The sequence below is a fragment of the Eptatretus burgeri genome, chromosome 10, assembly GCF_056783735.1.
Source record: "Eptatretus burgeri isolate ZD-2024b chromosome 10, Ebu_testis_v1, whole genome shotgun sequence".
In the NCBI taxonomy this organism is placed as follows: domain Eukaryota; kingdom Metazoa; phylum Chordata; class Myxini; order Myxiniformes; family Myxinidae; genus Eptatretus; species Eptatretus burgeri.
Genome location: NC_140970.1, coordinates 27,530,162 through 27,546,377, shown reverse-complemented (window position 1 = coordinate 27,546,377; position 16,216 = coordinate 27,530,162). Strand labels below are relative to the sequence as shown.

General features: G+C 42.1%; 1 protein-coding gene across 2 annotated transcripts in view; it reads right to left on the bottom strand.

Annotated features, from left to right (window-relative positions):
* Nucleotides 1–16,216, bottom strand: part of LOC147018152 (eukaryotic translation initiation factor 3 subunit C-like) — a 66,117-nt gene that overhangs the window by 35,995 nt on the left and 13,906 nt on the right. For both annotated transcript variants that reach the window (XM_085897554.1, XM_085897555.1), the window contains exons 12-13: nt 4,683–4,808; nt 4,499–4,589 (exon numbers count right to left, since the gene is read on the bottom strand). In XM_085897554.1, coding sequence (XP_085753680.1) covers nt 4,499–4,589; nt 4,683–4,808 — 217 coding nt within the window. The remainder of the gene's footprint in view (nt 1–4,498; nt 4,590–4,682; nt 4,809–16,216) is intronic.

Below are 16,216 nucleotides of genomic sequence, written 5' to 3'. Positions count from 1 at the left end.
GTTGTCACTCCAACAACCTTGATCATTTTCACCATTACCATGGCATCTATTACAAATGCAGTCATTTGTGGTGGCTCTGAAATGGGTAATCTTTGAAACTTCTCTGTGTCTGTCTCTAGTAACTCCAGTAATGCACTCTTGGTGTTTGCTCGGAGAGTTCCCGTCGGAATGGGCCAAAGCAAATGGAGCAGCTGACAGTTCATATGTCAGGACATCTCTCAGATCAACATCTCTAGATTTTGCTGCTATGACTAATCGTCCAAAAAGGTGTCTGTCTGCATTGAGAACTTGTATCTTTTCTTCTCTTGTCTTCGTTTTTGTCTTCTGAACCAAGTTAGCAAATGTTTTCAATTTCAACTGTGGTACTGGGTCCCAGAAGCTTTAAGAATGACTGTTATAAAATGTATAATTACCACTGCTATCGATATCTACATTATGGAAGATTCCATCTTTTTTTGGTTTCCAGAATTATATGCTGTACGAATTGGTAGCTGAAAAAAAAACTGGGTAATCCCTTGAAAAAAAAAATACATCATTGGAAAGTAAATAGGTAGAGTATTGGTGTTGGAGATAACAGGTACGTCTTGTCTACCAGTGATCTTTTTCACAATCTGGTCTGTGGAAATTGATCAAGGCAAAATTGATTGACCACATTATATTACTAATCTTACAATAAAAATTATTAATATAGTGAAACCTCTTTTGAGAATTCATCCAAAATGTCACAAAAGACTGACTTTACGGAAGGGGTGATCTCTCATGAGCAGTCTGTTTTCATGTAAAAGTGCCAGTATAGCCAAAATTAGGTGGCCTTTCAGGAGAAGGTGGTGGCTCATAAGAGGGACTCGATAAGTTTCACTGTATTAGCAATACATTTTACAGATTATCATAAACATGATATAAAAAGAGGATACAAGATCATTGCAATTTATATTTCAGGAGGATAAATCCAACTTTAGTACAATTAACCGCTCATGAATATTGTCATACAAACTTGTTTTCTGGTTGAAGTGCACATGATGAATATGGTTGTGGTTGGAAAATCATTGGAAAATGTGTTTTTGGTTCATGCTATTATTTTATGATATATTAACCACCATGGATACACATATATCAGCTAACACATGCATAAAAACATTAAAACTCCTAAAATTGGCTTTAGTGAAAATGCATACAATTGTCACCTCCACTTGGTATGTTTTAACCCATTTTGCAAATTACTTGTACCACAATAGGCCTGGGTAGGTTGCTTAGGTATTTTTCAATCTGAAAAAAAAAAGACAAATAAGTACTGTATGGGCTACGTCATCATGTTGGACCTGGGTATTGCTCCTGGACTATCTTGCTTATTCGATCAAACTAAAGAGTTGCCCCACTGCCCTATTGTCAGTAAATACACTCCATCACCATACTCTTCCATGAGCCACAATCTTCTGAAGAATAATAGGACCGGACCGCACATCCTAAAGCTCACCTGGATCAGGAGCAAACCCCCTCAAGACCCCCCCCCTACACCATACACCCTGATTTTTTTTTTAATGCCATGAACAAACTTTGGTGATGAAGGTTGTGGTTAAGTTTCATCAAAACTGTGTGTGTGGTTTTGGAGAAGAGAGCAAATACCTATTTTGAGGGGGCAAACTGCACCCCCGACCCCTCTCCCGTAGACCACCTTAATGAGTGCAGATTTTGATGCGATCACTACACCTTCGTTAGGCATCAGGTATGAAGCTTAGAGCCAAGTTTAATCAAAATCATGTGTTTAATTCAAGTGATAATGATCGAAGTGTTGACTGACTGACTTATGGACACTGCTCAATCACACAAGCTCAGTTAACGAAAGTCCAGGTGAAAGTTCTGTTTACCTTCCTCGGCAGCAATGGTAACTTCACTGAGGGAAGAAAAACTATAAAAGCAAACAGGTCTCTTTTGTAACAGAAAAAAGAAGGGCACTTAAGTTTCAGCCTTTGACCTTTTGAACCCAAAATAGAAATCAGTTCAACTTTGTCTTAGAGTCCATAGTTATGGAAGGTTCGGTCAAAATCTCTTCAGAAGTTCACAAGTCATTGTGGGATGAAAATCTGCTGCTTTCAGCAAAAGGTCTCCAACTCTCTGGAAAATCCTCTTCATCTCTTTGCTGATGACTCCACCCTCTGCCGTACCATCCGTCATCCCTCAGATCGGCAAGCAGCAGCTTCTTCACTCTCTGCAGATCTGGATAAAATCACAAACTGGTCCAACAAGTGGAACATGTCTCTCAATCCTGACAAATCTCCCACTCTCACTATGTCTCCCCAAAAGGACCATCTGGAACCCCACCTCCTACCCCCCATGTACTTTCTCAACAATCCTCTTAAAGAAGTCCTTTCATTCAAGCTTTTGGGCCTCACCATCTGCCACAATCTTTCCTGAGAAAGCCACATTTCCAAGCTGGCCTCCAAAGCCAATCACTGTGTGCATCCTCTGTTGTGCAAAGTCCTTCCTCAGCCCACCTGAGCTTCTGACCACATACAAAGCTTTCGCCCGCAGCTTGATGGAGCTCTCCCCTCTGGGCTAGTGCTCCCGCCTCTCACCTTTCTCGACTTCACGCTGTGGAAACCAAGGCATTTAGGATCATTGGTATCTCCCGCGTCTTTGAGGTTCACCCTCTCACCGCAGGCAGGTGGTGATCTGTCTGTCTTCTACCATCTCCTCTCAAGCCTCACCCAACTCGAATGGCACTCGGTAGAGTGCATACTTCCGTAAAGCTGAAAAGTTTACATTTTGTAATCACCGATAGGCCTAATCTGCATCCATATCTTAAGCAAATTATAATAAGCTTGTTCTTGTCACCTAACCAACTCATCCACCAACTTTTGTCATAACTCATCCACAAGTTTTTGAGATATCGTGCTATATATAATTTTGGCCCCATTTCTCAATGGTGAAAAATCACTTGGGGGGAGGGGGAGGGATCTCGTGTCCGGATCCGGATCTTCACCAAAAACGAAAAGATTCATCCTTGTCGCACACCCAACCTGTCCACCAAGTTTTGTCCGAATCAGTCAACAACTTTTTGAGACATCAAGCAATATATCATTTTGGCCCCATCTCTCAATGGTGAAGAATCATTTAAAAATTAAAATATCTGGATCCAGATCTTCACCAAAATCTAATCAATTCTTCCTCATCACACACCCAACCTGTTCACCAAATTCTGTCCGAATCCATCCATAACATTTTGAGTGATCCTGCTCACAGACAAACAAACATAATCAAGCAACCAATGGTAGACATGGATGACCCACAAAATATGTAATGGAGAAGAAAGTAAATACCTATGGATGTTTCTTAATGCCATGAACAAACTTTGGTACATCACGGGCGATGAAGGTTGTGGTTGTTTCATCGAAATTGTGTGTGGCTTCAGAGAAAAACAAGGACAAATGTGTCCAAGAGCAGCGTCCGAAAGGTTTTGTCGGCTCAAAAAAAAAAAAAAAAAAAAAAAAAACTTCTGATATTTCGTCACGTGTCTTGATTAAGCCAATAGCGAGACCCATCATAGTGTATTTACGAAATATAGTGTATTTACGAAAGAAAAATGAGTACCAGTATACTGGGCCGGTGTATACCCCGGTTAAAATAGGTGTACTATATCCCTGTGTCGTAAGAGGCGACCAGGGTTGCGTCAGGAAGGGCATCCGGCGTAAAACATGTGCCAAATCAATATGCGGATCATACGGATGATCCGCTGTGGCGACCCCTAACGGGAGCAGCCGAAAGAAGAAGAAGAAGAGTGTATTTACGAAAGAAATAGTGTATTTACGAAATTACAATACATTAAATGGAATAATCTATAAATAGTAACGTGAACTTTTCGAAAATTTAACGCAAATGTCCGAATATATTTAAAAGTTCATGATAGATGCTCTCAAAAGGCACCCTCAATGCGAGGATGTGTACAAGTGTTTAGTATTTAAGAAGATCCGGATCTTGTATATAAAAGAGCCGAGTCCTAATTTAAAGGTTTTGTCTTCACAAGAAGAAGAAGAAGAACAACAAGAAGAAGAACAAGAAGAAGCTGAGGAAGAAGAAGAAGAAGAAGAAGCTGAAGAAGAACAATGCCGAGCTCTCTTAGAGCAGCGTTCGCAACGCGAGACGCTGCTAAAAAGCAAATATATATTTTGGGGGCAACCCCCCCCCCCGTATATCCCCTTAGGGCCCGACTTTTTTAATGCCATGAACAAATTTGGTACGTACACGGTGATTAACGCTACGGTAAAGTTTCATCAAAATTGTATGTGTAGTTTCAGAGAAGAGGTTGAAAGTATTTGTGGACGGATGGACGGAGCGCCATCCCATACGCTCCCTGAACTACGTTCCAGGTGAGCTAAAAATAGTGAGATTGATGCCATCCTTTGTCTGTGACAAAAGGATGAAGGAGAGTTGATATGGAATTGGGATTACATCCAAATTGGCACAAAAGTAAGCAAAACAAGCAAGAGTGAGCAAAAGGTACCTTGCGAATGAGCATCGGTATTCTGCATTATCTTGGTAAACTCCTCATCCATCCGCTCAACAAAACTCAGAATACACCCTCGTACCCTGTACTGATGTGGTGTTGAAAGAAAAAGCTCATTTAGATCCAGCCAGGCAATTCATCAAAGCACAGTGATCAAAGGTCAGGGTTCGCACGAAGATACCTTGTCGGGATCACTGACATTCTCAGATTCCTCTGCAATGTGGTCACCCACGGCGATCTCCTCGTGATCAAACAGGGTCTCCATGAGATCCTCGATACTGGTGAGGCTTTTCTTCCACATCCCAGGCTGTTTGGGCAGAAATAGCAATGCATTCAGAATATGGTACATGGAAGAAGATTTTAAGAGAAGATTTTTTTCCCTCTCGATCTCAGTCACACATTTTTGTGATACAAAGGCAATCTACATATTACAGACATGAAAATGTCAATTTCCGAACACTCAACCTGCCTCCTTCCACATTCTCCTACCTGTTACCCCACAAAGCGATCTACATTTTCCTGACTTTTTTTTTCTCCACTACTACACCTACTTTCCCTTTATTCAAATTTACTCAACTCTACCATACCCCTTAGCTGTTCGGATTAAATCATTTACTTAGACGGCACCTAATGAATGTTGACATTGAGAAGCTCAAGTATGGGTCCAATCAAATGACAAATGTAGATTTGTTTTGTTTTTTTCATGTGGTGTGCGTTTGGAATATCCATTAAAACAATAGCCACATTAGGCTGCATTCCAGGTTAAAATCCTACATGCAAACCGCACTGTGTTCATTTGCAATTCATGCAAAAGCAAAACAAAACTGGCATTGGAATGGAAGATTATGGGGATTAAAATCTCTGAGGAGCTCAGAATAACAGAACAAAGAGGTAATGCCAACGCATAAAGCTGGGAGATGTTTCAAGTTCTGTAAGGGATGAGAAGGGACATCTAATAGGATCAAAGAGGAAGTATTTATGGGAGATCACATTACAGACCCAAATCCTTTGCGTAATCCGAAAGCTCTCAAGTTGCACTCTAGATTGAAGATACTTGTCCTTGTCCACAGTCATCATTTAAACAGCCGTTTGTACGATCACTGTAGTCACAAAAACAAGTAAGCATCATTGACAATGTGTTCACACCTATGACGTGCAAATAAAAGATGGTCTCAGAGAAAACTGGCACAACAAACCTTTTAGGAGATAAATGTGGTGGGGACGGAAAACAACCGCTAAATCCAAAAGCAAACAGATGAATCCGAGTGTGTATCTGACACGTACGGATATCAAGATAAGAATGGGGGTGAAAACACACCGCACAAAGGCGATGCACGTGGCTTGAGAGCACCGCCGTGTAGGCACCCTCTGTGGCCTGCCCAAGCACCGCTGGCCAGCTTAAACACAAGCCCCATGTGTGGATTTGTGATGACACAATATCGTGATTATGCACCAGAAGTAAAATAAAATAGAAACCAAAACAGACATGCTTCAGTGTAATGGTGCAGCATGCGAGAGTTCATGTGCCAGGATTATTTATGCAGTCATCCTTCCAACCTTCTCCAATGTGATGAACCAAGTCATGGTTGCGTACGTTTGTCCACCTGACAGTATGAATTCCAAATAGCTTGGGATGAATCAGATTCAAAATTTTCACCTTTTGTTGCCTTGTAGCCTGGAATTAAGCTACATTACATCAGACTTTGTCCACCTTTATTTAACCCACAACTTCCAAGTGAAAAATAAATTCGACAATTTTCAGAAAATTAATTAAAAATACAAAACTAGAATATATCTTGGTTGGATAAGTGTCCACCCCCCCCCCCCCGAAGTTATTACTTGATGGAAGCACCTTTGACAGCAATTACAGCTGTGAATCTGTTGGGATGGGGCCTCACAAACTTTGAACACCTTGATTGGGCAATATTCGCCTATTCTTCTGTACAAAACTGTTTAAGCTCAATCAAGTTGCGTGAGGAGCATTGATGGACAGCAAGTGGTGCCACAGATTTTTGATTGGATTTAGGTCAGGGCTCTGACTGGACCACTCAAGGACATTTTTCTTTTTGTTCCTTAGCCACTCCAGTGTAACTTTGGCTGGGTGCTTCAGGTCGTTGTCATTCTAAAAGGTGAATTTCTGTCCCAATTTCAGCTTTCTTACAGAGGGCAGCAGGTTTTCCTCGAGGATCTTTCTCCATTTTGCTCCATCCATTTTTCCGTCTATCCTGACAAGTGCCCCGGTCCCTGCTGATGAGAAATATCCCGAGCCTGGTGTTGGCTTAGTGGTTAGGGTGGCGGCTTGGGATTCTAGGGTCCTGAGTTCAAGCCCTGTTGGCCGCTGAATTAATACACCAGGGGGTTGACTCAGTCTGTCATCCTTCCGAGGTTGATGAAATGAGTACCAGTGTGTACTGGTCGAGGGGCACTGCATCAGCGACACAGTCAGCTTCCAAGAAATTATAGCTACCCTGGCAGCTAAGCTGCCATATGCAAGAAGAAGAAGAATAAGAAGAAGAAGAAACATCCCCATAACATGATGCTGCCACCACCATGCTTCACAGTGGGGATGGTGTTCTTTGGGTGGTGTGCCGTGTTGGGTTTGCGCCAAACGTAACGTTTTGCATTTAGACCAAAAAGTTCCATCTTGGTTTCGTCAGACCACAAAACTTTTTGCCACAGGGCTTCAGAATCTCCAGTTATTTAAAAAAAAAATTGCAACCCTCAAACAGGACGCAAGGTGTGCTTTTTTTGAGTGATGGCATCCTTCTTTCCACCCTACTGTACAGGCCAGACTTGTGGAGCGCATGGGATGTCACATGCACACAGTCACCAGTCTTTGCCATAAAGGCGTGTAGCTCTTTCAAAGTTGCCATTGGCCTCTTGGTTACCTCTCTGATCAGTCTCCTCCTTGCTTGGTCATCCAGTTTGGAGGGACGGCCTGATCGAAGCAGGGTCTTGGTGATGCCATAAGCCTTCCACTTCTTAATGATTACATTGACAGTGCTCCAAGAGATAGTTAAGGCCGTTGAAACATTTTTATACCCATTCCCTGATCTGTGCCTTTCCACATCCCAGAGGTCTTTTGAAAGCTCCTTGGTTCTCATGGTTGAGTGTTTGCTGTGAAATGCACTACCCAGCAGAAGAAACATATAAGAACAGCTGATTTTATTCTGAAATAATCAGAATCACTACGATTTAACACAGATGGAGGCCAATCAACTTAGTGTGTGATTTTGAAGGTGATTGGTTACACCTGTGCTAATTTGTAATTGCTATTATAAGGGGGATGGACACTTATCCAACCAAGATATTGTAGTTTTGTATTTTTAATTAATTTTCAGAAATCTGTAGAATTTGTTTTTCACTTGGAAGTTGTGGGTTAAATCAAAGGTAGAAAAAAGTCTGATTTAATGCAATTTAATTCCAGGCTATAAGGCAACAAAAGGTGAAAATTTTGAGAGGGGGGTGTAGACTTTCTATAGGTACTGTACATATTGCACCGCTTCAAAGTGAGTCAAGGAGAAAATAATTACATCATACTGTTGCGATTCTCGGAACCGCATGCATACAACAGATAGTTGTCCTGAGTCAGTTATTCTCTTAATATACGTGTAGTTGGGCCCCTTCCTTTCGTGTAGTGGGGAGACAAGGGAGTGCGTTGCGATGGGCTATTAGTTAGCTTATCAAATCATTTTTCCCCTCAATTCCACTTCCAACTCTTCCTCTTTTCACTGCCGAGGTAAATTTGCCTCGCTTGCTACCCTCGTTTCGCTGGCCACAGCATACCACCGTCTACCCAGTGACTCGTTTTCAGAGACAAAATGCCGACGTTCGGCTGGACACACGCGATAAGCTGCATCGCCAACCATCTTCCCAAGGCCAGATGTGGGCGGGCCAAGCCAGCCTCTGGCTGAAACCCCGCCCAGAAAGGCGGACCACGTGAATGGCTAGTCCAATGACGTCAGGTTTCGGCAAGGCTCCTCCCCGACCTCCGGGTTCTAAAAAGCGCGGACCTCCGTGTAGTTGGTGGGTTGGGAAGAGAATTGCAAGTTGGTTGGAAGGAGAATTGAGAGAGGTTTTTGAGTTTTGAAGGAGTAAGGAGAATTGAAGGAGAGAATGAGTCATTGAGAGTGAGTGTTCCTGCCACTTGTCTCCGCCGACACGACGTCGAACTGCCCCTTGCTTCTCGACGAACGGCCTCTTGCCCGGTCCTACCTGCTGCTCATCTCTCCCCACCCCCCCCCCCCTTTGGACTCCGCTCTTCTCCACTCGAGCCCCTCCTGCAGACACGATCTCCACACGTACGGTTGTGGCCGAACAACTCAACCATTGTCGGGTGCCACACCACGGAGCATCCCTCCCCGAAACGCTCAGGTACTGAGAAACTTTAACCTCAACTCCCTCCCTACCTGGCTGGCTGCAAAAGTCCCTTTCATAATTGGGTTTACTTTGTCTGAGTGTGTATCTGAGAGTGTTGGCGCCTGTCCGTTAAGCAAGCCTGTATAAGATCTTTTATTGTTGTGATTGTTGCTTTATTAATCTTGCGTCAAGTCTGCACTGTGTCTGCTTTGTAAGTTGCTTGTAAAATTTCCGCACCCCACACCTCTCTCATCTTTCCCTGCATTACACCCCCAATAAACCTTTGTTGTGCCACATGCTTTTCCTCACTTATTGTAAATAAATAATTGTTGGAGAAATGTTCCAAGCTCGCCTTTGTCTTTTCTGTCATTGGTCCAGCATGGTTCAGATCCAAGTCTAGCCGGGTCTTTATTCCCAACAATCCGTTCCTTCTAGCCGGTACGTCCTTGGCAGTGCCGCTCAGCTGCATCCGATCCGGAAAGGAGATCCGATCTGGTAGAGTGATCCGGTTCGGACAAGGCGTACCGAGGGCGTGGTTCCCCGGTGGTTAAATAGGTAACCCGGTTAACCCATAGGCGGGAGGACCCTCGGTGACGTGGTTGAGTTATTGGCGTCCACGGTCGGTTAAGTGACCGGCCGCGTCACGGAAGTATCCGTGAGCGACGGTCTACAATTCCGGGGAGTCTTGTGGGAATCGACGTAGCTTTCCCCCACCTAGTGGTCTTCTCACCCGACCCCATCGGTCCGCAACATTACTTTTACACTGTAGTTATTCAACAACAATTAAAGAATGATAAAGAGGAGGAACCTAAAGAGTTCAGAGAACACAATACCCCACACAGTGTTCAAGTATAATATACAAGAGGGCCTTGTCGATCGCAGGGGTTATGTTCTTGAAAATTTCCATGAACCGCAAATTTACGGGGTAATGGGGAAAATTGGATTCGGGACTTCAACTTTAAAATTTGTCTAAACTGTATCCATAATTAACATGTTTGTGCTATTTATTTTCACGAATAAGAGTTATTAAGGACATAAAATAGTTATTTTCATACATCAAGAACATTAAATAAAGTTTATTTTCTTGACATTATTTTGTATGCAGCCTGTAGCTGTTGGTTGCATCATTACTGGGAGCACAGCTGTGCCATTGATGCAGTGCCATCCATCCATCCATTGGGACCATACTCTGTGCAGAGCGTTGGTGCTGCTTAAGCAGTCTCCTTGGCGATTGGACACAAACCTGGACGGCTCGCCACTCCGACACAGTATACCAACATTCTGGCACTCATTTTGTCGACCTCGGAAGGATGACAGGCTGAGGAAACCCACCTGGTGTTATCTATTGGCATAACAGTTTCTCAAACTCAAGACCCTAAGGTATTAAGCCGGCCACCTTAACTGGTAAGCCGACACCAGGCATATTTTCCTGTATCAAGAACATAAAATAAAGTACATTTTCTTGAGTTATTAAGATCATGAAGCTGACCTTTAATAACAATAATAATGATAAACTTGACTCAATAATATGATGGCGATGTTAAGAACCTTGCCTCAATAAATTAATTGCGAGAGAACGAGGGGAAACCCATGAACAGCAAGGTCTTCCTTCCAAGCAAGGTCATGGGAAACCCATGAACAGCAAAAATCCAGAAGTTTAGTGCTCCTGAAGCAGTCTGAAACACCAACACTTATAAACTGTAATAAGATTATGTGACAATTTAGGAGATGGAGGCTTGATTTGTCACCTTGAAAACGAAGCGTCAATCAGCATGGTACAACCATTATTGTGACCTCTTCTTCACCCATTACCCATGCCACACCCTCTAATGCTGTACTGTATAATCTATAAATTGCATGGTTCTTGGAAGTATTATGAAGGAAATTTGTTTTATACAGTCCTCATGTATATAATTAAATTTAAATAAATGTTTAAAGAGGTTTTAAGGTGTATAAATAAATAAATAACAATCCAGGTTTTACCACCATTTTCTCAGTGTCTATCACACCACCCAACCTAACATGCTACATTAGTTATTCGTGCCTGTCGTACGTGTCCTTGACGACATCCTTAAAAACACTGTTTCCCGTTTGGAATTATTTTCAATTAAATTTGACTGCCAGGGCAGGCAGACGAAGTAAATATATTAATTCCCTCCTCTTTGCGCATGTACGATCAGGATGAATTCTGAGCTAAGTTATGGTGAAACGAAAGGCTAGTCTTCATATTCATGTTCCGATTTGTGCTCAAAATGTAACAGATTTAAATAAGTTGTTCCTCAATCATGAACTGATAAGGCAGACGGATGGACGGACATTAACCAATTGCTTAACCTCGCTTTTCGCTTCACGTGCTTGGGGTAATTACATTCCAGACAGAAGCACAGCAGAAATGAGCCAACATTTTGAGCCAAGAAAAACACCACCCAGGTTCAAGTATACAGCAAGAACTCAAAATCAGTGAAGAGGAAGGCAAAAGACTTGCACACTGCTGGAAGTGCAATTTCATGCTGGAATAATGAAGGCTCCAAGTTTGCTTACACATTGAAAGCCTCACGAGATGGTTTATAACTGAGCTTTCATTCATTTGTGTAAATATAGCTCTTGTTTCAAAAAAAAAAAAAAAGAAGTCTTTGGTACATACTTTGTGTCCAAAGCACAACTCACAGTTTGCACAGCCATGTAAGACAAAATTTCCAGGACTTATTATCCAAACTAGAAGGGATGCCTTCACCCTTTAAAAATCGTGCGAATAAATTGTTGGGATTCGCTAGATATCCGTTATTGTCGGGTTTTCCGCGCGCGCGCGTGTGTGTGTGTGTGTGTGTGTGTGTGTGTGTGTGTGTGTGTGTGTGTGTGTGTGTGTGTGTGTGTGTGTGTGTGTGTGTGTGTGTGTGTGTGTGTGTGTGTGTGTGTGTGTGTGTGTGTGTGTGTGTGTGTGTGTGTGTGTGTGTGTGTGTGTGTGTGTGTGTGTAACGCGAGGCTCCACAGCACAAACCAGCAAACCAATTTCGATGAAACTTGGCAAAAAGGTGCCATATGAGCTGGGAGTGTGCGCGTTTGAGTTTAGTTGCTTAACAACCACCAATTGCTATGCAGCGGATGAAAAACCACGTTTTAAGAACCCAAACGGTAACTGACGTAGCGTGGCTTCTATCATAGGGAAAGCAACCGGACCAACTCCTGCCTATTCCTTGCATCCCCATCTAGTTATCGCGACAGCATAACGTTCCTCTATCTCTCGTAGCTTCCGAATGGCAGCCCTCCGAATGCGGAAAGGTGGTGAACCAGGGAATATGTTAAGTGACCTTGACCAAGGAAACCATCGACGGCGGAACGTTCGAATTCGGTGTATGGATAGAGTTTAATAACTACTACAAAATTGAACTGCAGCATTTTTCCAGATTCGATCACCAAGGGTGTCGGGGCTGAAATACGCAATATTCGAAAAAACTTTTTCTCGACCTATGTTCACTATTTTCAATACTTGTCCTACAGTTTTGAATGTGGAGAAACGAGACTTCGGAATTAAACACTTCAAGATATTTAGAAAATTTTACTCGAGCCGATTTTTGATTTAGGTTTTATTTTTCAAATGGTAGTCCTGTGAGGAGTGCCAGTTGGCAAAATACGCAATAGGGAAAATCTTGCCAGGCAGAGGAACAATTGTATGTGAACCTATACATCTTGGCAACGAATCTTCGTCGGTGGATCGGTCAGATTGAAAAGCATCGTATCCAGCGCTTCGATCCTAGCGGATCTCTCGTCGCCTACCAGCTTGTTGCAATATCAGCTGCTATTTTCGTATCTTTTTCTCACCTGTGCTGTAAGTAGAGCGAAAGGCGGTATACAATCATAAAAACTGTTTTATGGGGCGATATATTACTGTTATATGAATAAAATGGAAATGTTGAAAAAAAAAAAAAAAACAACAAACAAAACAAAAAAAGCATTCCATATAGAAAGCGATCTCTGAATCTACCCGACATGAGAAACTCGATTGAATGAGACTCACCATTATTATAAGCTAGCAAATACAACCCATCACTTCGCTGATGGGGATATTAAAGGGGTGTGGGGGGGGGAGAGAGAAGGATGGGAGGGAGAGGAGAGAGCCAAGGGTAGGCAGCGCGAGGGGAGGGCACGTGCGGAGATTACTACAGTCTGGACACGTGCGGAGATTACCACCGTCCGGACATGTCAAGGCAAGGCAGTGTGCAGGAAGGGTAAGGTAAGGCAGTGTAAGGGGAGGGTCCATCCGGACGTAACCAGCACCTGGACGACAGGTATAGTAAAGTGGGGGGAGAAAAAGAGGAAGGGGGAAAGGGGTGGAGAAGCAGAGCAGGGAGGTAGGGAGACAGAGGAGGGTTGGGGGAATGAGGAAGGGTGGGGGAGAGTAGAGTACCTATATATAGAGAGAGTAGCGACATAGGGGGACCAGAATTTGATGGTCACGTGACACATGGGCGCCATTTTGTTTCACACTCTAGCGCCAAGCTACGCATCGAATCCAGATCTTCACCGAGTGAGCTCGGAGAGACCGAGTTTGAAACTGAGTGAAACTTTATTAGTCAAAATGACAGGTTGTTGCGCCTTTGGGTACAGCAACAAATCTGAGAAGGGGTACAGGATGTATAGGTTTCCAACAGATGCAAAAAGACGGAAGATATGGGAGCAGAAAGTGAGCAGAGTGGGATGGAAGCCTACTTCTTCATCATGTTTGTGCGAGGTAAGAGAAGGGCTGTATCAGTCCCATGTATTAATATCAGCGTATGTATGAAGGAAGTGACTGTGTCTGCGCACCTTATTCATTGGAATGCCATTATTATTAATCATTATGACATTGTTATGAAAATCCAATTCTTTGTAATACATAAAAATAATTCAAAAAACATTCCTTCATATGTTGTGAAATTGTGTTTGAAGGTCATTCATCAATGTTGGCCGTGGGTCTCAAAAACTAATAGAGTCTAGATCTACTAGTAGTAGATCTAGAACTTTTGCAGCATTTTTATTTTTGGTTCAAACTCAAAGTTGGTCCAAAATGTCAAATTTGGCTTCAAATTTCCACTCATACTTTCATAGGCCCATTACTATCTTGGTGTATAGCGAAAATGGTGCATGCCGTGGCTCGACAAGTACCAATCTTAAGTTAGAATACAGTTATTTTTCTAATCTAGCAGCATAGTAGAGAGTTTTGGTATTTGTCTATTTCTTATGTTGACCAAAAACCAGTCAAGTTTTAGACTAAAAAAAAGGGCAAAATAATGTACACATATGGACATTGACATGTATGGTATATAAGTCTTACTGTATATGTGTTGAATGTGTTACCATGGTAAAGATTATTGTAATAAGAATTATATCAATCATAGCAGCAATTGATATTATTATTGATTTATTTGATTTATAGCCTGTATGATTAAATTGGAACAAAAAATTACCTATAGAACCACTGCCCCCACGCCTGCCCCAAAAATGAAATGCTTTAAATTTGGGGGCCCTCTTTATGCATGCCGTTGATCTTATTTATTATCATAACCCCAGTAAGGATCAATGGTAGTCTGGGATGTTGGCATCTAGAAAGCTAACAATATGGGCAATCATTATTTAGCAACCCAATTAATTTACATATTTATCACTTAATTCCACATTCTTATGAAAATACACAATTTGTAATGAATTGTCTGTTTATTTGGTTACCATGGCAACACATTAGATGGGGTTTCATTAAAAAAAAAAATCTAGCCTACAATCTCTGACCTTCATACTTTCATTTGGTGTATTTCCATTTTTGTTCAGAATCATCAATCATGTAGTATTGTCTTGAAAACTTGCTGTCAAGTTGTTAATATTTCACCAAAATTAATTTTGCTGTAAACACTAATATATAACTAATCATGATATTACGTATTTATACACTTGAATTTGAAAATGCCTGCAGTGTATGAACAATACAGGTAACTCTGCATGCATGTAAGTCAGCCTTATTAAGTCGAATAATCGCACAAGTTTAAACAAATTTTGAAACCGTATTATGCAAGACGTGTTATTTACCTTCTGTGAGGCAGATTTGTTCTACGTCGAACAGATTTCTGTGGTCCCAAGAGATTCAAGTTAAGCAGAGTTACCTGTACTTATAATTTGTAGCATTTCTTTATCGTTCATCATCTTGCAAATTGATGGAACACTGTTGACAGAAATAAAATAGCAAGTCAAACCTACTGCGATTTTTCATTGACTGTTTCTTCACAAGATTGTACCAGTTGAATACTTAACATAAGCATTTTGACATGAACGTGCTTCATAGATTCATCCAATAATTGCATAGCAGGCCTGTGCAATTAACTATTCTTTGCCCATAAAAAGGGTCATTTCAATTGTTAAGATATTTTTGAAATCTGATACAATCATTTTGGCATAGTCACTTTTTGGTGTGTTTGAGAGCGTGTTGGGTGGTAACTATGATGATAAATTACATGTAGGTATCGGTGTTTGTTGTTTTTGTTTGTTATGGGTGAGATGATAATGTGGTGAGATGAAAAAAGTAAAGATGGGTGAGGTGGGGAGGGATGGGTAGGGGCAGGTATGGATCAAATTGAGGCCCCAACTTAGGCCTATGGACTCGAGATTTTTATTTGGCTCGACTTCATGTCATAAGCCTACACAGGCCGAGTTTCTCCCAAATGTCTCGTTCTCTGGCAAACTTACTCTGAGTTTCCCGTGTAATGAGTACATGCATTTTAACATTTTATCACTTTCAACCCCATTGATTCTATAATCAAGATCTTTGGCCGAGTAAAACATGAGAATAAATATATATGTCCAGTGATGTATCCCACCCTCCTGATTTATTGCTTCATTCATGCATGCTGCTACGGCGGTAGCGCACGCACCACGCGTTATCCAGAGTGAAACAAAATGGCGCCTATAGCTGAGTTGTGGCTACTCTCTATATATAGGTACTCTAGGGGAGAGAGGAGGGGAAGAAAAAGGAAGGCAGTGTGACAGGAGGGTCCATCTGGAAATACCCACTGTGCAGATATGGGGGGGGAGACAGGGGGGCAAAGGGAGGGGTGGAAAGGAGAGACAGAGGGAGAGGGGAGAGATGGGAAAGAGGGGGAGGAGATTCCAGAAGGTGTGAATCCCAGTTTGATGGCACACACATTCATGAATCACCTTGCCTGTGAAACACCAAGATGACAGTTTATAGCTGGATCAGGATTCAAACCCAAGTTAAATATCTTAGAGCGAGCGTGTGTACCTCTCGGCTATCCTGCCAAGATGTAAGCAAAAGGTTTTTATTTTTTAACCTCCGCCACCGAAGATGAAGGAGGTTACGTTTTCACCCCTTTC